The sequence below is a fragment of the Lithobates pipiens genome, unplaced genomic scaffold (genome assembly GCF_037356315.1).
Source record: "Lithobates pipiens isolate NorthernLeopardFrog02 unplaced genomic scaffold, aLitPip1_a1.2 Scaffold_3, whole genome shotgun sequence".
Lineage (NCBI taxonomy): Eukaryota > Metazoa > Chordata > Amphibia > Anura > Ranidae > Lithobates > Lithobates pipiens.
The window spans coordinates 1,613,921-1,637,426 of record NW_027507790.1 but is presented as its reverse complement, the minus strand read 5'-3'; the positions used below and the strand labels follow the sequence as shown (position 1 = coordinate 1,637,426).

The following is a 23,506-nucleotide window of genomic DNA, read 5'->3' as shown; positions in this document are numbered from 1 at the left end:
CCTCCGGTGCTTTTCTGAGATCTCCCATGTGACTGTGAAGCTATACTGGTCCAAGGGAGAGGAACCCCATATACAAGGGACTCAGTCCTTGAAGGTCTACCATGACATGCTCGCCGTGGTGAGTGAAGATTGTTCTCCAGCAGTATCCTGCAGTGGGAATGATAAGTGGAAAATCCTAAAGTATTACATTTACGGATTTCTCTATTGAGTAGATTGTGCTAACCTGTTGTCTCCACTAAAGGGTGTGAAAGAACATGCTAAGTTTTACATTACCATGATTCGGCTCCTGTACAGCATTAGTGCCAGATTATAAACCTGCTCTAGACCACCAGGTATGGGTCGGGGGTCTCCTACATGTGGCATTGGATCCCCCTGGAAGAACACCTCCCCACCACTCTAATTGGACCACTCCATCCGATCGAACATCCGATTGGATGGCATGGTCGGATCCGATCTTCTTTTGTAAGTAGGAGGGGGAGGCGATCCTAGGACACCGGAGGCATGGCTTAAGCAGCCAACGTGCACGAGGAACGCCGTGCACAATGCACAGTGCAGGTGCAGGGCTCATTTCCCTATAAAATTTGCTTCTCTGCAACAAACTGGTTGGCTGGTGGAATAATGGACACAGAGCGTATCTGGAGCATGTAAGCTTTATGGCTGGTGGACACAGGCATTTTTAAAGGCATAAGAAAAAGGGGAAACACTGCGCTATATCTAACTAGCAAAAAAACATGCAACAAACAGCTGCCAACACTTCAAACAAAGTTAAACAATTTAGAACAACAAATAGTGTAGCGCTAATTTAAGTGATAGTGTAATCACAATTTTTCTTCAGACAAGTTGATATATTTGGTTGCACTCGATCAGTGAAACGTCCATTTCTTCTGAAGAAGTGTTACCACAATTCTTTGTGCATCAGTCATATTACAGAGGACTTTATTCACTGTTTTTCATATCATTTATGATTGTACACAGATCTTTTCTTGTGATTACACTATCACTTAAATTAGCGCTACACTATTTGTTGTTCTAAATTTTTAAAGGCATATCTACTCAGCATCAGGCTGATGCAAATTATTAGTGGCATAATACAAATTTCTGCACTAGTGCTCAGCAGTAGATGCATGGTGTTAGTACCTCTGCTTTGTGCTTAGGACTATATCTTCCCGTAATACAAGGGGAAATGCTTCAAGGAGAAGTGCAAGGGTGCTACAGTCAGGGTCTATTGGAGCCCACATTTTAGTTTGAATAATTTTTATTAAAAGTTTTTCTTTACAACAATGGAGGAAAAAATGCAATATAACTAAAATAAACATCCACATTTCCATTCATGTAGACAGTGGAAGCAAGTAAAATCAGAACCGTTTAAATCCCGGAATGTGATATTCACATTTACCCTTAATTAATCCGGTAAACCGCTCCAAAGGTCATATACCTGTGGTATTTATTCTACCTCTAAAATAAGAACATACCCAGCTAAAGCTCACGGCTCTCAGACCCCCAGGCACCCCAAATGGGATCCTGCTGCAGACCAGGGGCTGGTGCCGCTTACTCCCACCAAGTGATTTGTGCCCTGGCCCACTATGATTACAGAGACCGAAAAACCGGTTAACAACTAGAGCAAGTATCTTGCCTGAAATGTGCCTACTGTCTTGTTTATCTGCCCAAAAGGGTAGCGACAAACTGCACCAAGGGAGGTGTCAAAGGAGGAAGAGAAGAAAACGTGTGAGGGGGAAGAGGGGGTGGAGAATTTGCTAATCCATTACTAAGGGCCCCGAGAGGCCAAACTACCAGGCTGTATCGCAGGTATAAGAGAAATATTACACAACGTGGCCCATGGCTCCCAGACAGCCCTAAACCTCTCAGTTTTGTCGTTTCGTTTAGCTACAATTTGCTCTTGCACCATAATCCACGCGACCTTCTTTCTAAACATCTTGAAGGATACAGAATGTTTCTTCCAGGCTTTGGCTATTGTTATTTTGGCACCTAGTAAAAGGAAAAATGCCAAAGTCTGAGAGACTTTAGGTAAGTCCGTTATTGTATGGGTGAACAATGCCTTTCTGGGGTGCGGCGTAATAGTAACCCCCGTCAGGGAGCTGGCCGTGTGGAAGACTTTCCACCAGAATGTTCAGATGCGAGGACATGACCAACAGATATGAATCATGGAGCCTTCCAATTCACATCCCCTAAAACATGTTGGCGGAGTGCCCGGGAATATCCTAGCCAGCCTGGAAGGAACATAGTACCACCTGAAGAGTACCTTGAGGCTGGCCTCGATTAGAGAGACATTAAGAATGCCTTTAGAAGCTCTGGTCGAAGCTCGAAAACATTGTGCAGAGTCCCAAGTGCAGTCCATGACAGCCTCCCAGGCTCGGGCATATGAGGGCTTAGTGTCCTTTGTCATGAGAGCTGTATAGATCAAGGAAATGCCTCCCCTCTGGTCCGCTGCATCCACACACCACTGTTCATATTGAGTTATAGTAGGGGGTAGTGGATTGGTCGTCCAGATGGAATGTAAATAATGAGAAATTTGTGTGAATCTATAAAGTTCTGAGTCAGGCAAGTCTAGTTTCTCTCTGCAGTGTGACAGAGAGAGAGGGTCAGCAAGGGAAAAGAAATGCCCAATTCGGTATAGACCTTTATATGTCCACCATTTGAAGGCCTCAATATTTCTCCCCGGAGGGAAATCATCATTATGAAAAACATGTGTTAGAGGTCTAAGTGGCAAAATCAGGGAGCTACGAGTAAAAAGATTAGAGCTTAGTGCCATTGAGTGCGAAAGGGTGGGAGGCATTATTGCTGGTCTGCGTTTAGGATCACATCCCATCAGGTAATCTATTGTGTGCCGGGGAATAGTCTGCCTTTCCATTGCTAGCCAATCTGGTTTCGTGTTCCCGGAGAAAGCCATGGAGATTTGGGATAATTGTGCCGCCTGGTAATATCCCCAGAGGTTGGGGAGACCCAATCCTCCTTGTGACCTCAAATGGTAGAGTGTATCCGAAGAGCATCTGTAACCTTTTTTCCCCCATATGAAACGTAAAATGTCCGATTGTGTTTTGTTCAGGAATAGTTTGGGGACCAGAATTGGCAAGGAGCGAAATAAATATAAGAGCCTTGGCAGGAGTGTCATTTTCACCGCATTAATTCTACCCAGCCAGGAAAGACCACATCTAGACCAGCGATCCATATCTGCTCTACATCTACCATTACCATGGCATTGCTTTGGGACATCCTACATAGTAATTACTATGTCTGCTCTGTGTCCCATGATGTATGATAAATAAATTAGGGTTTTTTAACAGCTTACCTCTAAATTCCTTCTCTTGGAGTACATCACAGGACACAGAGGTCCCTCCCCTCTTGTTGGGATATAGGTATATTGCAAGGCTACAAAACTGAGGTGCTCCCAAAATGGGAGGGGACTTCTTGTCTTTGAGTGTACCGGTGTCCATTCACCTATAGGTGGCGTATAACCCACATAGCAATTACTATGGCTGCTCTGTGTCACATGATGTACTCCAAGAAAAGGAAGTTACAGAGAGACTATTAAAACATCCTGATTTTAAATATGTTAAATCACTTTTGAGGTAACTGAAATTGCTTATCACTGCCCTGCCTCTGTAACTCTTCCACTTTGTGAAAAGAGCTGAGTCTCAACCTATTGAAACCTATTCAAATAGCCAAAGAGTAACTCTGCTTTTGTTGAGAAAAATACACCCCCCCCCCACCCCCAGTGATCTATGCAAGTATTTTAACAAACTTTGTTGCAGATTCCTACATTTTGTAATTCTGAAGAAATGCCTGTGTGTCTGTCTGTGCCCAAGTTGCAGGGGATGCCTAAAATCTGACTTTTATCTTAGAGCAGACTTCTGGGAAAATCAGTGAGCCAATCACACAAGCAGGAAATAACATATCTGGGGGGCGTTCTGTACACATTCTGTGTACAGAACACCTCCAGGTAGCCATATTGCATTGCATTTCACAGAAAATTACAGAGCTGCAGATTGAAAAGACAAGGTAATTTTAAAAAAACATTACATTTCAATATGACTTATGTCGCAATTGTATATGCTATGTTATTTTGCTTCTTTTGCTTTTTTTCTCCCTTGAAAGTGGAATTAACCTTTAATTTATAGCATTTTTATACATCCATACTGTTCCACACCATCACAATCACTATTAACATAAAATAATTTTATTCAGAAATGACTTCACATCGGTGAGAGTTTAGAATTACTTGAAGGGCTTTTCTGATATCTTTGTTCCTCAAGCTATAAATAATGGGATTTAAGAGAGGTGTAATACTGGTGTAAAAAATGGATAAGAGCCATTCCTTGTCTGCCAGTAGATTTGATGTTGGCCTCATGTACATGAAGCAACCACTTCCATAAAATAGCAGAACGACAACAAGGTGAGACACACATGTTGAAAATGCTTTCATTCGTCCACCACCTTTTGGTATACTCAAAACTAAAACTAAAATATGAATGTAAGATCCACAAATTAACACGAAACAGCCGATCATTAGAAAACCACCAACAGCAAAGACAGTTAACTCATTAATATAGGTGTTGATGCAGGAAATCTTAAATAGGGGTAGAATGTCACAGAAATAATGATTAAGCACTTTGGGCCCACAAAATGGCAGCCTAAAAGTGTTAGCAGTGTGAATTACCCCATATATGCTTCCAACTACCCATGTACCAACCACCATATGGATACAAACATCCCGACTCATTATAACTGAGTACCTTAAGGGATTACATATGGCAACATATCGGTCATATGCCATTGTTGCCAGTAATGAGGATTCCGAAGCAGCTAAAGATAAAAAAAAATATAACTGCATTATGCATGCTGGGAATGATATGGCAACGTGTTTTATCAAGAGGTTTACTAACATTTGTGGAACAGTGGTAGAAGTGTAACAGATGTCCAGAAAGGAGAGATTCTTAAGAAAGAAATACATTGGGGTCTGAAGATGAGAGTCTATATTTGTGAGGATAATTATAAACAAATTCCCAATAACTGTTATAAGGAATATAATAAGAAAAAAAACAAACAAAAAACTTTTTAGTCTTATGTCAAATGCAAAGGCATTTAGGTAGAACACATAATTTATTGTATGATTGTCCATGATTAAGAGATGGTAGAGAATGCTGGTATTGCGGCAGAATGGAGGTAAATTGTTCTACTTGTGTATGTGTATCACACATTTGAAATGAAAAAATTTCAGATGAAAATGTAAACTTTAGATTAATAGGACTCTGCTTTAAGCTACTGCTCCAGTGGCACTTTATCTTCAGGTGCAGGAAGAAAGCTGAGACTTCCACATTGTCTAGCTGGGAGTAGAATTGAGGAGCTGTCCTAGGGCAGGGACTGCCATTAACAATTTCTACAATAAATGTGGCTGCTTGTGATTTATTTAGTCTGTGGCAGCCATTTCCTCTACTCCCACGAAATGTAAACAGATTTATTTTCTTTTTTTTAATATATAAAAATACCATTTTGGCATAACAGTACAATAATGCTTGAATGTTGACCGAGTGAGTATTCCATGTTTTCTTTTGTGCATGACATTGCTGAAAATGTGGTATTCTCTCTATTAGTATGTTAATTTTTAGGTCCACCATAGACTGCAATTTAAGTCTGTTATAAATAGACTTGCTTATTGGAAAATAATCCTTTCATTCATATCCACACTGCTTTGTTTTGTGTCTTGATCTCACCACGTAGTATGATATTGATTCTACTGAAATTTGTGTACCCGTTCATCTGAAATAAATGGAAATGGGTATGAGTTATAAGAGAATAAATATCTGACCTACATATTATCACAGCTGGAAGGCAATATACCTGATTAACTGAAGAAAATGCATGCATGCTTTTGCATTGTTTGTAAATGCAACAGATATTTCTCAAAACCAAGATGGCCGACAGAAAGCCAGAAAGGCTGGGCAGTTTAGGAATATCTTGCCAGTCCTTGTATAGAAGGAGACCCTCGGAGGGAAAAAAAAAAATATAGCAACATCAAATAACACCTAAACAAACATATTGTAATTCAATTTTACTAACATTGATTTTATGTTGGGCAGAAATTACAAATCATAATCTGTCCACTAAATTGGACATCATGCATCGCTGGTTATATTTCAGATATAATTCATAGTATTACTGGGACTTTGTTTTTATAAAGAAAATATAGCTACGGTAACTTTTTTTTCTGTAAATCAATGTATTTATGCTAGTACAGTGGAATGTAATTTGCAGTGTGCAGTGCAACAAAACAAGACCTAGTATACCTCATAGATTATACGTTGGGGTGTTTGCTTTGAAAAATGGGGTCATTTTGTGGGCGTTTCCATTGTCCTGGTGGTCCAGGGCCTTCAAAAGTGTAATAGGTGAGAAATGAGATTTGTAATTTATGCCACTAGAACGCCTATATACGCCTTTATATACCATAGCTGGTAGATGCTATAACTTTTGCGCAAACCAATCAATATACGATTATGGGGATTTTTTTTTACCAAAAATATGTAGCAGAATACATATTGGCCTAAATTTATGAAGAAATTAGATTTTTTTAATTTTTTATGGGACATGTTTTATAGCAGAAAGTAACAAATATTGTTTTTCTTTTTTCAAAATTGTTGTTCTTTTTTTTGTTTATAGCACAAAAAATAAAAAATGCAAATGATCAAATACCACCAAAAGTAAGCTCTATTTGTGGGAAAAAAAATTGCTCATAAAATAATGTAGTGCCGTATCACAAAAAATGTCCTGGTCATGAAAAATAATAATAATACCGTATATACTCGAGTATAAGCCGAGATTTTCAGCCTCTTTTTTGAGGCTGAAAGTGCCCCCCTCGGCTTATACTCGAGTCATCGCTGTCTGTCTGCCCGATCAGCGTGTCGAGCAGACAGACAGCGGCCATTCTAGGATTCAAAGGCCGCGCCTCCGTCTCCGCCTTCGCCTGTGATAGGCGGAACACTGAATTTCCCAGCAGTCTGTGTTCCGCCTATCACGGACGTCCTCTCATCCTCGTCCGTAGTATGAGGATGAGCGGACGTCCATGATAGGCGGACCACTGACTGCTGGGAAATTGAGTGTTCCGCCTATCACGGACATCCGATAGGCGGAACACTCAATTTCCCAGCAGTCAGTGGGAAATTGAGTGTTCCGCCTATCACCGACGGAGGCGCGGCTTTTGAATCCTAGAATGGCCACCGACGAAGAGCTGCGGGACGGGCCGGGACGCAGGCCGGGACGGGACGCAGGCCGGGACGCAGGCCGGGACGCAGGCCGGGACGGGACGCAGGCCGGGACGGGACGCAGGCCGGGACGGACACAGGCTGGACGGACACAGGCTGGACGGACACAGGCAGGCTGGACACAGGTAGGCTGCACGGACACACACACACACACACACACACACACACACACACACACACACACACACACGGATGCATGCACACACAGGGATGGATGGACACACACGGATGCATGGACACACACACACACACACACACACACACACACACGGATGCATGCACACACACAGGGATGGATGGACACACACACACACGGATGCATGGACACACACACACACACACGGATGCATGGACACACACACACACACACACGGATGCATGGACACACACACACACGGATGCATGGACACACACAGGGATGGACGACACACAGGGATGGACAGGCATGTCTCACCCTCGGCTTATACACGAGTCAATAATTTTTTCCAGTTTTTTGGGGGTAAATTGGGGACCTCGGCTTATATTCGGGTCGGCCTATACTCGAGTATATACGGTAAGCTTTATTTTATATAGCGCCTTTAAAGGTGGCTTCTTAAAGCTATTTACAAGGAAAACACAATAAATACACAGGTTAATAAAGGAAAAAGGGACAATTAAATGAAAGCTTGTCTAAAGAAAAACATTTTAAAATTTGAGTTTATAGAAGATAACTTTCTGATGTTCTTAGGAAGTGAATTCCAGAGTTTTGGAGCATAGCAGGAGAAGGCTTCCCCATTGAGTGTAGGTGGTTAGGGGGGACACACAGAAAACCAGAATGAAAGGGGGGTCTTTAGGAGGTCAAATGGTTAAACATTCAAATTAAAGAAGCAATGGAGTATGTTTTGCAGGATTATTACTATGCGCATACACATGTAAACTTTGACACAGAAAATGTACATAAGCTTCCAAACACATTCTAAAGCTAAATTCCTATGTATTTGCTGCTGTGCAGATTTTTTGGTTTAGTTATATACCCTTAATACCTTACTGTATAATTTGGTGGTTGTTACATTATAGGTTTCTTTTTTTTTGTTATTTGTTTAATATAAAACCTTAACACATACAATTTAGTTGTGCCTAACATGTCAGCATGTTACGCTCAAAAAACAGCATTAATAAGATGTGCAAAAAAGCATTACAAACAGAGACTAACATATGCTTGCAAGATGAGCGTATGAACCAGCAGATAAGTTAAGGGATTATGTTTAACAAGCAACCAACATTTTTATGCAAACTGGTAACATGAACATAATTATCTTTCTAGTGATTTCTGTCTGCTCTTGTGCATTTCCTGTTAATAAATCAGGTCTAACATACTGGCCATTTATGCTTTGTAGAGCACTAGAATGTAATTACTGTATAATACACAAAGAACATCAAATTCTGATGCATAAATTAGAAGCAACATAATGCATGATTCTGGTATTGTTAGATTCATACTCATACTTCATTACTTTACTGGTAATTATAATTTTAAAACATTTATCAGAACTCTCTGTGTAAAGTGCATTCTCCATTAAACCAATTAGAAGTTGTTTTATGAGTCAGATAAGTTAAGGGATTATGTTTAACAAGCAACCAACATTTTTATGCAAACTGGTAACATGAACATAATTATCTTTCTAGTGATTTCTGTCTGCTCTTGTGCATTTCCTGTTAATAAATCAGGTCTAACATACTGGCCATTTATGCTTTGTAGAGCACTAGAATGTAATTACTGTATAATACACAAAGAACATCAAATTCTGATGCATAAATTAGAAGCAACATAATGCATGATTCTGGTATTGTTAGATTCATACTCATACTTCATTACTTTACTGGTAATTATAATTTTAAAACATTTATCAGAACTCTCTGTGTAAAGTGCATTCTCCATTAAACCAATTAGAAGTTGTTTTATGAGTCAGTTTAAATGAATTCAAATTAAAATGATATTGTAATCATATTGTTGTAAATAAATTAATGATTGTTGCAATGATTTACTGAAATGTATAAACCATTATCATATAAAAATACCAAGCAATATTCTCTGGAAAACCGGTTATCCTTTGTATCATGTCAATTATTAATAGTCATGGAAATACTTAAATTTTTCTTCCAGAACTTAAAGAGTAGCTCCAGTCATATTTGTGTTCATTAAAAGTCAGCAGCTACAAAAATCTTAAATAAACAGCCACTCACCTGTCCCAGGATCCAGTGATGTGCTCCCCCGAGCCGTTCTTTCTATTGGTCTTCTGTCCCTGGCACCGGCATCTCAACTGTGGGCACCCGGCAGTGAAAGCTTGAGGCTTTATAGCTGGGCGCCCGCTGTGCATGCACGAGCCGCACAGCGCATTGTCAATGGTCCTGCAGTCTTCTGGAACCTGTGACGTGTCCCAGAAGACTGCAGGGAGGGGAGAAGAACCTCCACTCGGATCACCTAGGCAAAGTGGGCGGGGGAGTCCTTAAAGCGGAACTTACCCTTTTGGTTGAAGCTCCACTTAAACGACATGCATCAATTATTTTCAATAATACATGACTAACTACCACAATACCACCCTATTATTAAAAACATGGCAGAGAGTTGGTTGGGGGAGTTTAAGTGCCACTGACCACAAATTTAAAAACATTGGAATTGTTTAGTTAAAAAAAAGAAGCAAAACAAAAGCAGTGGTTAATTAATACCACCAAAAAAGAAAGCTCCACCTGTCTCAAAAGATTATATAAAAATCATTTAGATCCAGTGGGGGAGATTTACTAAAACTGGAGCACTCAGAATCTGATGCAGCTCTGCATGGTAGCCAATCAGCTTCTAACGTCAGCTTGTTCAATTAGACTTTGGCAATAAATCCTGGATGCTAATTGGTTTCTGTGCAGAGCTGCACACAATTTTGCACTCTTCAGCTTTAGTAAATAACCCTAGTGTTTCATAACCAAGTAACTATCAGTCAATTTATCACAGCACTAAAAGCTTAAAAATGGTCTGGTAATAAAGGGGTATATACAGGCTACTACTTAAACAGAAACTGAGACATTGTACACAGTTGTATTTCTTGTTCGATGAATTAACCTTACCTTAAGGAACAAGAATCATATACTTATGTATTATATGCTGTAATTACACATCACATTATGGTAATGTAAGCAAGAGCACAGAGAGAAATTATTAATTAATAAAATAAGAAAAAAACTGCAACACCTTTGGATGTTGAAACAATGGGAAGTTTTTTTTAGCTATGTACCTTTATATAAGCTATGACTCTATTTACAAAATCATGGTAATCCCTTGTCACCCACAAACATTTCTTAAGGGATTTCTTAATAGGGTAGGCAACTGATTCAATTCCCTAAGATGATTATATATTTTCTTCCTTCATTTATTATGGTCAAACTAGAAAAATATCATTTTAATTTATTATTTTCATAGGTAAATACAATTATTGAATATAAATTTTCCTATTTTTATTCAGCATTTAAAGCTCTAGGTTCCATTTAACATGGGGTAGGCAACCTTTGAGAGCTGGAGATCTACCTGAACAACATGAAAGAGATCACCAGAGATCACCAGGGTTCGGTGCCCTTACTTTTTTTTAGAAATTAACTAACAAGGCCTAACTAAATAATAAGGAAACCAAAGAAAAACAAAATAAAAAACAAATGTCACTGTAAAAATATAAACTTAGCCAACCATAAAAGTGGACAGTGTCAGTCAGTAAGGTGGGGGACAATATCAGTAGGGCAGTTGATGGTGTTAGTAGCGCAGTGAATGGTATCAGTAGGGCAGAGATTGGTGTCAGTAGGACAGTGAATGATGTCAGTCAGTAGAGTAGCATAGATTGTCAGTAGGACTCTGTACACTCTGTCAGTAGGGCAGAGTATGGTGTCTATCGAGCAGTGGACAGTGTCAGTAGGGCAGAGATTGGTGTCAGTAATTTGTTATTTTTATTATTTTATTTTTTTAGGAAAGCTGGCAGTGCTGTGGAGGGAGCACATGGGGGGGGCAGACAGCATAAAGAAGGTGAGGAAAAAGGACAGGAGGGGCGGCTTGGGGCAGCATTTCCTGGTATTGATCCCTTGTATTTTCACTGGGAAACTCTGCTGGCAGCTGGAAAGGACAGGGTTCAGTGCTGGAGCTTGTTCTACCACCATGCCTCCAAAAATCTGGTGGTGATTCTACCACATCTGTCTGCTTCACCCCCTCTTCTTCCTCTATGGCCTCTTCTGCTGAATTGTCCTCTGAACCAGCAGTGTTCCCTAAGCGTTCAAGGGGCTATGCGAGCAGTCAGGCTAAAATATGCTATGCAGTGCTTCAGTTGGTCTATCTAGGGGACAGGAGCCACACTGGGGCAGAGGTTCTGTGAGCTCTGCAGGGGCAGGCTCAGAGGTGGTTGATGCCATGGCAGCTTGAGCCAGGAATAATTGTAAGTGACAATGCACCAACCTTCTTTCCGCCCTCCGCAAGGGACACTTAACATGTCCCATGCTTGAATTTAGTGGTGCAGCATTTCCTGAACAGAAACCCAGGCTTACAAGATCTTCTGAGGCAGACCAGCAAAGTCTGTGGCCATTTCTGACAGTCCTACAATGCCAGGGCTCGGCTAGCTAACATACAACAGGAATTCAACCTGCCCACCAACTGCCTCATTTCTGACTTGCCCAACAGGTGGAACTCAACATTGGCAATGCTGCAGTGGCTTTCCACACAGCAGAGGGCCATCAATGAGTACCTGTGTGAGTATGACACAAGGACAGGCTCAGGGGAGCTTGGCTTCTTTTCGCCAGTGGCTACTGATAAAGGATGCATGCACTGTCCTGTCACCATTTGAGGAGGCCACAAGGATGGTGGGCAGCGACAATATATGCATCAGTGACACTGTCCCTCTAGTCTTCCTGCTGGAACACACACTTCATGGAATCAAGGCACTTGAGAGCAGAACAGGACTTCCTTTCCTCTCAAGGCCCCCGCTTTATGCATATACCATTCCTGCAGGGCGCCAAACACACAGGAGGAAGAGGAAAGAGGAGGAGGAGGAGCATTGTGTCAGCAAGGATGTGGAGAATAAAATACAGTGGTCTTTAAGGGGATGGTTTTCAGTTCCCAAAAACCCAAGGAGTTGTATGTGGCTTGGTCGAGGTTGTTCATGAAAATGTCATCCTTACAGACCCAGAATCTCATGTCTCTTCAAACTTATGCTGCATGGGCTCCCTGATCCTGAAAAGCCTGCGAAAGGACCCGAGGATTTGTGGTATCAAGGAGAGAGATAAGTACTGACTGGCAACCCTTTCTTGATCCACGTTACAAGGGTAAAGTTGCAGAGCTCTTCCTGCCCTCACCGAGGGAGCAGAGGATGAAACATCTTCAGGACGCCATGAACATTTTTTTGTGTAACACCATTCCAGACCCTGGGGGTTACCATTTCCTAGACAACGTGTTTTTGGGGCTTCATTCGGTCAGAGGAAGAGTGGTGGAGAAGGTGGCCGGCTGACCGATGCATTCAAACAATTCTTTAGTCCTCAGCACCCAGGGCTTAAGCAATCATCAGCAGCATCTGCATAATATGGTGCAGGAATATCTAGGGGCAAGAGCAGATTTGGAGTCCTTTCCAACTGAGCATCCACTGGTTACTGGGTCTTGAGGATGGGCCACTGGTCAGAACTATTTGTCAGAACTATTTGTAGTGTCCTGACATTTCAGGGCCTCAAGAAATGAGATTGGCCGTCCACACAAAAAAGTAAAAAACAGTGTTGGGTCCCCCCAAAATCCATACCAGGCCCTTTGGTGTCTGGCATAGATTTTAAAGGAAACTCCATGCCAAAATAAAAAAAAAATTGGGATGGGATCCTCCCCAAAATCCATACCAGACCCTTATACTGAGCATGCAACCTGGCAGGCCAGGAAAGGGAGGGGACGAGCATGCACCCCCCCTCTTGAACCATACCAGGCTGCCCCCCAAAGCACCTTGTCCCCATGTTGATGGGGACAAGGGCCTCTTCCTAACAACTCTGGCCAGTGGTTTTTGGGGTCTGCGGCGGGAGGCTTATCAGAATCTGGAAGCCCCCTTTAACAAGGAGCCCCCCCCCAAAGCATCTAGCCCCCCATGTTAAGGGCATGTGGCCTGGTATGGTTCAGGAGAGGGTCACTTGCTCACCCCCCCCCCCCATCTTGACCTGCCAGGCTGCATGCTCGGGCAATACATTACAGCCATGAGCATGTTTAAATAACATTTTTTACTTTTGAAATGTCATTATTGCTGCAGCATGTTCTACACATTGCACATATGCGCCACTTTACAGACTAACTAAGGCATCATTAAAATCACTGCTCCTGAAAAAACATTGTTTTGAAAACTTTTTTTTGCATTGATGCATATCCCCCAGGGCAGTACCTGGGTTCCCATACACTTTTTATGGCACTAAATTGAACATACGTTTTTAAAATGAGGACTTTTGATTTTTCATGTTCATGTCCCATAGACTTTAATAGGGCAATGATTATATCGGTGATGTGTCCCTGTGGGGTGCCACATCCAAATTATCTAGACAAAAAGGAGAATCCCCTAGGTGGACTTTAAAAGCACTGACATCATTTATAGAGAAAACATATTTTATTAAACACAATAAGTATGATAAAAACAGCAATATCTATTGGAATGGTTATAATAGCTGTGTGCTAGATACAGAATGACCACAATGATTGATTGTAAAGTTATAATTCACCCGAAGCGTTTCTGAGTATCTATGTCTCCTTCTTCAGGGGTGTTTATAAGAGGGTCAATCATACATCTAAAATATAGTAATAACAAATGGTCATATACAGTATATAAAATAGTATGATGAACATTATTGCTTATAACATATATTACAACAATATGGAAAGATGTATAGACTCACATATTAAGTGGAGATTTTGTGAGCGAAACATTCCAATAAAGCTATTTAACCACTTCAATACAGGGCATTTATACAGCTTCCTTACCAGACCAATTTTTAGCTTTCAGCACTCTCACACTTTGAATGCCAGTTACTCAGCCATGCAACACTGTACCCAAACAACATTTTTTAGCATTTTTTTCATACAAATAGAGCTTTCTTTTGGTGGTATATAATCAGCACAGGGTTTTTTATTTTTTGCGGGATAAGTGAAAAAAGAGCGAAAATTTTGAAAAAAAACACTTTTTTTTAGTTTCTATGATAAAATTTTGCAAATAAGTAATTTTTGTTCATAAGTTTGGGCCAACATTTATACGGCTACATCTCTTTGGTAAAAATAAACCAAATTAGTGGATATTATTTAGTCTCTTTGAAAGTTATACAAGCTATGGTGCAAATCATTGAAAATTGATCACATCTGATCACACCTGATGCACTGACAGCCTCATTAATTGAGGCTCTGAAATGTCAGGAAAGTACAAATACCCCCAAATGACACTTTTTTGAAAAGTAGACAGTCCAATGTATTTAGTAAGAGGAATGGTGAGTTTTTTGAAGTTGTCATTTTTTCCCACAATTCTTGGGAAAAAGAAGAATGTTTTTTTTTTGTTTTTGTTTTTTTACAAAATTGTCATAATAACAAGTTATTTCTCATACACAGCATATGCATACTTCCAATTACACCCCAAAATACATTCTGCAACTCTTTCCAAGCATAGTGATACCACATGTGTGGGACTTTTACACAGGCTGGCCACACAGAGAAGTCCAAAATGCAGGGAGCACCGTAAGGGGTTCTAGGAGCATAAATGACACCTAATTTCCTAACGACCTATTACATTTGTGAAGGCCCTGGAGCACCAGGACAGTAGAATTACCCACAAAATGACCCCATTTTGGAAAGCAAACACTCCAACGTATATTCTATGAGGCATAATGAGTCTTTTGAACAGTTAATTTTTTTCCACAAGTCTTCGGAAAACGTGGAAAGAAAATAAAAACATATTAACATCCCCTAGTAGCTGCCACCCTGAAGAGCTTCAAGATAGCATGCAAACAATTTCAACTATCATCGAACCCAGGTCCGCTCACGCCGATTCGCATGAACCCAGCTTTTGCTCCTGGCATGAATGATGGTTTTTTACGGCCGGACTGGCCTCTAGAAGACCTACAAGCACATCACTTCTACCAGGGTGGTCGGCTACTAGACTATGATGGCCTCCCCGTCAGACCTGACGAGCAGCCCCTCCCGTTCTGGTCATACTTTCAGATCCGCCACTTTCTTAGAGCGTCCAACCGCGCAGGAGCCCTATCACGGAACCGGTCTCCGTTTGAGACTCTCTGCTCCCAAGCTACTCCACAACAGCATCTGATATCAACTATACACACTATGCTATTCTGGCAGAGTTCTCTGAAACACGGCGGGGCCTGCCCTGCCTGGGAGAGAGAGTTGCAAATGGACTTTTCGGAAACTGAATGGGAAAGCGTCTTGATCACCGCACACAAGGGATCCTTAAATGTACATACACAGGAAAATAATTACAAAATTCTATCCAGGTGGTATCGTACTCCGACACGCCTACATAAGTTTAACGCAGCGATCTCAGAGACCTGCTGGAGATGCCAGTCGGAACCGGGATCTTTCATTCACATCTGGTGGTCTTGCCCCAAAATCCAGGCCTTTTGGACTCAGGTCCACGCATTAACCTCCCGAATCACAAACCAGCAAATTGAATATACACCGGCCTCGCTCCTTCTCCACCTCTCCTCCACATCTACCTCCTCTTACAGAAAGTCTTTGGGCTTACATATGCTTAACGCGGCCAAGCTGTGCATACCGGTACATTGGGGATCTACAGAGACCCCGACTATCTTAGAATGGCTACATAGAGTGGGAAAGATAGCGGAAATGGAGGAACCTATCCATATTGCCCGAGACTCGCCTCACAAATATGCCCGTACTTAGGACCGCTGGACCCAGTTCCGTTCTTCTGCTGAATTTGGGGCTCTTACGAACCCGATCACGCATGACTCCAGGAATACTCCTACCTCTGAGCAAAATTGATCCTATACTCCTTCCCGAAGGTGGTACGTCCGGGATCAGATAGGTCCTCTTACACCAGCCCCGAAAACACGAGGGGCTCCCACCTTTATAGATGGGGCTACTCTACCATACCTAGCCCCTATTAACGGTCTGTCTCGGGGGAGTCAGTGGGCGGATCGGTAAGGTCCTTGCCCCCCCCCTTACCTCCCTCTCCCTGTTCTTCCTTAGGTACCCCTCCTCTCCCTTCATCCTTACCCATCCCTTACATTGCCCCCCGACTGTACCCACATACCTGATGACTTGACACCAGACACATACCCCCCGCGACCCCACATTGCAGACCGTTGTAGTTGCGACTCCTACTAGGTAAATTCTATTGACACCATTTGAACACGATACCCAGGAGAGACCGTCTTGTACCACAAGACGGACCAACTTGACCCTACTCAGACCCAGCGCCACAGCGTTTTCTCTTTTCACTGATGGAACGACTCGGTGCTTACGCGGAGGCAGGCACATAGGGTTATCACTCCCTATGCCCCCTCATGTGTAATTTATATCTCCCATCTCTCCAACCGAGTTTTTTTTTTTGGGGTAAGGAGATATTTCTAGCTAAGGTGGTCTAATTGTTCAACAGATCATACACCTAGTAACATGTATACTTAATCTTTAATATTATTTCTCAATGTTTTGGATATTTGTTTGTTACCTATCTGAATGTAACTCTGGTATATTCTGAAATGCAATGTACATTTTCCATTTTCTTTTCGGAAAAACAATAAAAACTTTTATGGAAAAAAAAAATAAAAAAAAAACATTTTTTTTTTTACACAAAGTGGTTAGTTTATAAGATATTTCTAACTCAAAGCATGTACATAGCAAAAATTACACCCCAAAATACATTCTGCTACTAATCCTGAGTATGGCGATACCACATGTGTGTGACTTTTACACAGCGTGTCCACATACAAAGGCCAAACATGCAGGGAGCGCCGTCAGGTGTTCTAGGAGCATAAATGACACCTCTAATTTCCTAACGACCTATTACATTTGTGAAGGCCCTGGAGCACCAGGACAATGGAATTACCCAGGAAATGACCCCAATTTTGGAAAACAAACACCCCAAAGTGTATTCTATGAAGCATTATGATTCTTTTGAGCAGTTAATTTTTTTACACAAGTCTTCAGAAAACGTGGAAAGAAAATTAAAATCTTTTTTTTTTTTTTTTACACAAAGTTGAAAGATATTTCTAACACATAGCATGTATATAGCAAAAATTACACCCCAAAACACATTCTGCTACTCCTCCTGAGTATAAAAATACCACATGTGTGAGACTTTTACACAACCTGGCCACATACAGAGGTCCAACATGAAAGTGGTACCTTCAGGCGTTCCAGGAGCATAAATTACACATCTCATTTCGTTCCTACCTATCACACTTTTGAAGTACCGAGGCCGTCATATGACATCCACCCAGGATGGGAGATCCCATCTGTGGCCGTCATTTGACTATGGCCCGGTATTGAGGTGGTTAAAAACAAGGAATATAACCGGACGTGTTTCTCCAGGAACCTGCCTGTGAAGGTAGTTTGTCTTTCACAGCATATTTAGATATATCATCAATTTGAAGATTGAGTACAGCTGGACTAACATAAGAGGCATTTGACCGCTGAAAATACTAAAATCAGCAGAATAACAAGTGATAGATTATAAGGAGACATGTATTGAATAGGGAAATTAAACTAGCCTGCATTATTCCTATACTGTAGATGGATTTACAAAAGATGTGCAAGCAAAATACATACAGAAGTATTACTGTAATGGTGCAAAAATGAAAAAAACGTGTATAAAATACACAAGGTTACTGTATATACGTAGGTCACATAGTTACATAGTTAATCAGGTTGAAAAAAGACACAAGTCCATCAGGTTGAAAAAAGACAGAAGTCCATCCAGTTCAACCAAAAAAAAACAAAAAAAAACAGTAATATCATACAATCCCATATACCCAGTTCTATACCCACAGTTGATCCAGAGGAAGGAAAAAAACCCCAGCAGAGCATCATCCAATTTGCTAAAGCAGGGGAAATAATTCCTTTCTAATCCCCCGAGAGGCAATCGGATTTTCCCCGGATCAACTTTACCTATAAATGTTAGTACCCAGTTATATTATGTACATTTAGGAAATAATCCAGGCCTGTCTTAAAGCAATCTACGGAGGTGGCCAGAACCACCTCTGCAGGGAGTCTATTCCACATTTTCACAGCTCTTACTGTGAAGACACCTTTCCGTATTTGGAGATGACTTCTCTTTTCCTCTAGACATAAAGAGTGCTCCCTTGTCCTCTTTGTTGAATGTAATGTGAGTAACTCAACACCAAGTTCACCATATGGACCCCTTATATATTTGTACATGTTGATCATATCCCCCTTAATCTCCTCTTATCAAGAGTGAGTAAATTCAGTTCCACTAATCTTTCCTCATAGCTGAGCCCCCCTTGCCTCTTATCAGTTTGGTTGCCCTTCTCTGCATTTTCTCCAGTTCCCCAATATCCTTTTTGAGAACTGGTGCCCAAAACTGAACTGCATATTCCAGATGAGGTCTTACTAATGATTTGAACAGGGGCAAAATGATCTCTCTCTCTCTGGAGTCCATACCTCTCTTAATACAAGAAGGGACTTTGCTCGCTTGGGAAACCGCAGCCTGGCATTGCATGTTATTATTGAGCTTATTATCTACCAAAACCCCCAGATCCTTTTCCACCATGGATTCCCCCAGTTGTGCTCCCCCTAGCATGTATGGCGCATGCATTGAAGATTTCATCTCCAAAATACATTCTGCTACTAATCCTGAGTATGGCGATACCACATGTGTGTGACTTTTACACAGCGTGTCCACATACAAAGGCCCAACATGCAGGGAGCACCGTCAGGTGATCTAGGAGCATAAATGACACCTCTAATTTCCTAACAACCTATTACATTTGTGAAGGCCCTGTAGCACCAGGACAATGGAATTACCCAGGAAATGACCCCAATTTTGGAAAACAAACACCCCAAAGTATATTCTATGAAACATTATGATTCTTTTGAGCAGTTAATTTTTTTTACACAAGTCTTCAGAAAACGTGGAACAAAGTTGAAAGATATTTCGAACACATAGCATGTATATAGCAAAAATTACACCCCAAAACACATTCTGCTACTCCTCCTGAGTATAACGATACCACATGTGTGAGACTTTTACACAGCCTGGCCACATACAGAGGTCCAACATGAAAGTGGTACCTTCAGGCGTTCCAGGAGCATAAATTACACATCTCATTTCGTTCCTACCTATCACACTTTTGAAGGTCCTGGAGCACCAGGACAATAGAATTACCCACAAAATGACCCCATTTTGGAAAGCAAACACCCCAATGTGTATTCTATGAGGCATGGGCTGCAAATAGGTACTTGGATACACAGACAGGCTGGTAACAGGTACTCGGGTACCCCGTCGGGCTGGTGGCAGGTACTCGAGTACTCCGACGGGCTGGTGACAGGCACTCAGGTACTCTGACGGGCTGGTGACAGGTACTCGGGTACTCCGACGGGCTGGTGACAAGTACTCGGGTACTTCGACGGGCTGGTGACAGGTACTCGGGTACTCCGACGGGCTGGTGACAGGCATTCGGGTACTCAGATGAACTGTGACAGGTACTTGGGTACTCAGATGAACTGTGACAGGTACTCGGGTACTCAGATGGGCTGTGACAGGTACTCAGGTACTCGGGTACTCAGATGGACTGTGACAGGTACTCAGATGGGCTGTGGCAGGTACTCGGGTACACAGATGGGCTGGGACAGGTACTCAGGTACTTAGATGGGCTGGGACAGGTACTCAGGTGGGCTGGGACAGGTACTCAGGTACTCGGGTACTCAGATGGGCTGGGACAGGTACTCGGATACTCAGATGGGCTGACAGGTGCTCAGGTACTCGGGTACTCAGATGGGCTGTGACAGGTACTCAGGTACTCAGATGGGCTGTGACAGGTACTCGGGTACTCAGATGGGCTGACAGGTACTCAGATACTCGGGTACTCAGATGGGCTGACAGGTACTCGGGTACTCAGATGGGCTGTGACAGGTACTCAGGTACTCAGATGGGCTGTGACAGGTACTTGGGTACTCAGATGGGCTGTGACAGGTATTCGGGTACTCAGATGGGCTGTGACAGGTACTCGGGTACTCAGATGGGCTGTGACAGGTACTCAGGTACTCAGGTACTCGGGTACTCAGATGGGCTGACAGGTACTCAGGTACTCCGGTACTCAGATGGGCTGGGACAGGTACTCGGGTACTCAGATGGGCTGGGACAGGTTCTCAGGTGCTCAGATGGTCTGGGACAGGTACTCAGGTACTCTGGTACTCAGATGGGCTGACAGGTACTCGGGTACTCAGATGGGCTGTGATGGGTGATGACAGGTACTTTGATGGGTGGTGTCAGGTACTTTGATGGGTGGTGACAGGTCCTCTTTATTGGGGGGGTAATCAGTGTGGTTGGTGTGTACACTGAGCGGTAACGAGATGTTACCGCAATCTCCTCCTCACACAGGATCAGTGTGTGAGGAGGAGAACCCGGTAACATCTTGTTACTGCGGTTTGTTTACATTCTGTGACCGGCTGTGACTGGACACAGCCGGTCACGTGGTAAAGAGCCAACTTCATTGGCTCTTTACTGCGATCGGGGTTGGGCTGTGTCAGGATGACAAGCTGCATCCCAGATCGCCGCTCTGCACGCACCCTAGGCACGTGCGCGAGCACTGTAACGGCGCAGTACATGTGACCGGCTGTGATTGGACACGGCCGGTCACATGTATCGGTGGGGGTTGATGGGGAGCAAAATCCCACAGATCTGGGATGGGCTGTGTCTAAGGGACACAGCTCATCCACGATCGCCGTGCTGTGGGCCCCCGGGGGCCCGCAGGAGTGGCGCAATACCGAGGCCGCCATATGACATCCACCCAGGATGGGAGATCCCATCTGTGGCCATCATTTGACTATGGCCCGGTATTGAAGTGGTTAAAAACAAGGAATATAACCGGACGTGTTTCTCCAGGAACCTGCCTGTGAAGGTAGTTTGTCTTTCACAGCATATTTAGATATATCATCAATTTGAAGATTGAGTACAGCTGGACTAACATAAGAGGCATTTGACCGCTGAAAATACTGAAACCAGCAGAGTAACAAGTGATAGATTATAAGGAGGCGTGTATTGAATAGGGAAATTAAACTAGCCTGCATTATTCCTATACTGTAGATGGATGTACAAAAGCTGTGCAAGCAAAATACATACAGAAGTATTGCTGTAATGGTGCAAAAATGAAAAAATGTGTATAAAATACACAAGATTACTGTATATACGTAGGTCACATAGTTACATAGTTAATCAGGTTGAAAAAAGACACAAGTCCATCAGGTTGAAAAAAGACACAAGTCCATCCAGTTCAACTACAAAAAAACAAAAAAAAAAACAGTAATATCATACAATCCCATATACCCAGTTCTATACCCACAGTTGATCCAGAGGAAGGCAAAAAACCCCAGCAGAGCATGATCCAATTTGCTAAAGCAGGGGAAATAATTCCTTTCTAATCCCCCATAGAGGCAATCGGATTTTCCCCGGATCAACTTTACCTATAAATGTTAGTACCCAGTTATATTATGAACATTTAGAAAATAATCCAGGCCTCTCTTAAAGCAATCTACGGAGGTGGCCAGAACCACCTCTGCAGGGAGTCTATTCCACATTTTCACAGCTCTTACTGTGAAGAAACCTTTCCGTATTTGGAGATGACATCTCTTTTCCTCTAGACATAAAGAGTGCTCCCTTGTCCTCTTTGTTGACTGTAACATGAGTAACTCAACACCAAGTTCACCATATGGACCCCTTATATATTTGTACATGTTGATCATATCCCCCTTAATCTCCTCTTATCAAGAGTGAGTAAATTCAGTTCCACTAATCTTTCCTCATAGCTGAGCCCCCTTTGCCTCTTATCAGTTTGGTTGCCCTTCTCTGCCCTTTCTCCAGTTCCCCAATATCCTTTTTGAGAACTGGCGCCCAAAACTGAACTGCATATTCCAGATGAGGTCTTACTAATGATTTGAACAGGGGCAAAATGATCTCTCTGGAGTCCATACCTCTCTTAATACAAGAAGGGACTTTGCTCGCTTTGGAAACCGCAGCTTGGCATTGCATGTTATTATTGAGCTTATTATCTACCAAAACCCCCAGATCCTTTTCCACCACGGATTCCCCCAGTTGTGCTCCCCCTAGCACGTATGGCGCATGAATTGAACATTTCATCTTCAAATACGAAAAGGTTTCTTCACAGTAAGAGCTGTGAAAATGTGGAATAGACTCCCGCCAGAGGTGGTTATGGCCTGCTCAGTAGATTACTTTAAGAAAGGCCTGGATACTTTCCTGAATGTACATAATATAACTGGGTACTAACATTTATAGGTAAAGTTGATCCAGGGAAAATCCGATTGCCTCTTGGGGGATGTAGCAAATTGGAGCACGCTTTGCTGAGGTTATTTGCCTTCCTCTGGATCAATTGTGGGCATAAAATTGGGTATATTGGATTGTACGATATTTTTTATTTTATTTATTTATTGTTTTTAAGGTTGAACTGGGTGGTCTTTTTTTCAACCTGACTAACTATGTAACTAGGTACTCTCTGAATTCTGTCTTTTAACTAGTTTTCTATCCATTTACAAACTGACATTTCCAAACCTTTAGACTTTACCTTACACATGAGCCATGTGTGCGGAACTGTATCGAACGCTTTTGCAAAATCCAAGTATACCACATCCACCACCACCCCTCTGTCCAAGGTTTTACTTACCTTCTCATAAAAAGAAATCAGGTTTGTCTGACAACTTCTGTCTTTCATGAATCCATGCTGTCTGTTGCTTAAAATATATTTTTTCTTGAAAGAACTTGTCTATGTGGTCTTTTATTAATCTCTCCAATATCTTCCCAACTATAGAAGTTAAAGTAACAGGTCTATAGTGACTTGGTAAAGACTTTGTTCCCTTTTTAAATATAGGCACCACATTGGCCCTGCGCCAATCCAGTGGTACTATTCCTGTCATTAACGAGTCTCTAAAAATTAGATACAATGGCTGTGAAATTACAGAGCTCAATTCTTTTAGGATCTGTGGGTGGATGCCATCAGGTCCAGGG

The 23,506-nt window shown here is 42.1% G+C and overlaps 1 protein-coding gene across 2 annotated transcripts; it reads right to left on the bottom strand.

Annotated features, from left to right (window-relative positions):
* Positions 1-1,120: 1,120 nt before the first annotated feature.
* On the bottom strand, positions 1,121-10,514 carry LOC143940089 (olfactory receptor 2D3-like). Of its 2 annotated transcripts, XM_077461138.1 has the most exons (3): positions 10,371-10,508; positions 5,857-6,000; positions 1,121-5,775 (listed from the first exon to the last, which is right to left on the bottom strand). In XM_077461138.1, exon 3 carries the CDS (start codon positions 5,135-5,137, stop codon positions 4,196-4,198), a length of 942 nt encoding a protein of 313 aa, XP_077317264.1. In that variant the 5' UTR covers positions 5,138-5,775; positions 5,857-6,000; positions 10,371-10,508; the 3' UTR covers positions 1,121-4,195. The 2 variants fall into 2 exon arrangements, with proteins under 2 accessions (XP_077317264.1, XP_077317263.1); XM_077461137.1 differs by lacking the exon at positions 5,857-6,000 and having other exon boundaries at positions 10,371-10,514.
* Between the last annotated feature and the right edge of the window lie 12,992 nt (positions 10,515-23,506).

What these genes read in the sequence shown, in the direction of transcription:
- LOC143940089 (XM_077461137.1), bottom strand. Translation starts at nt 5,137, where the DNA reads ATGGACAATCATACAATAAATTATGTGTTCTACCTAAATGCCTTTGCA.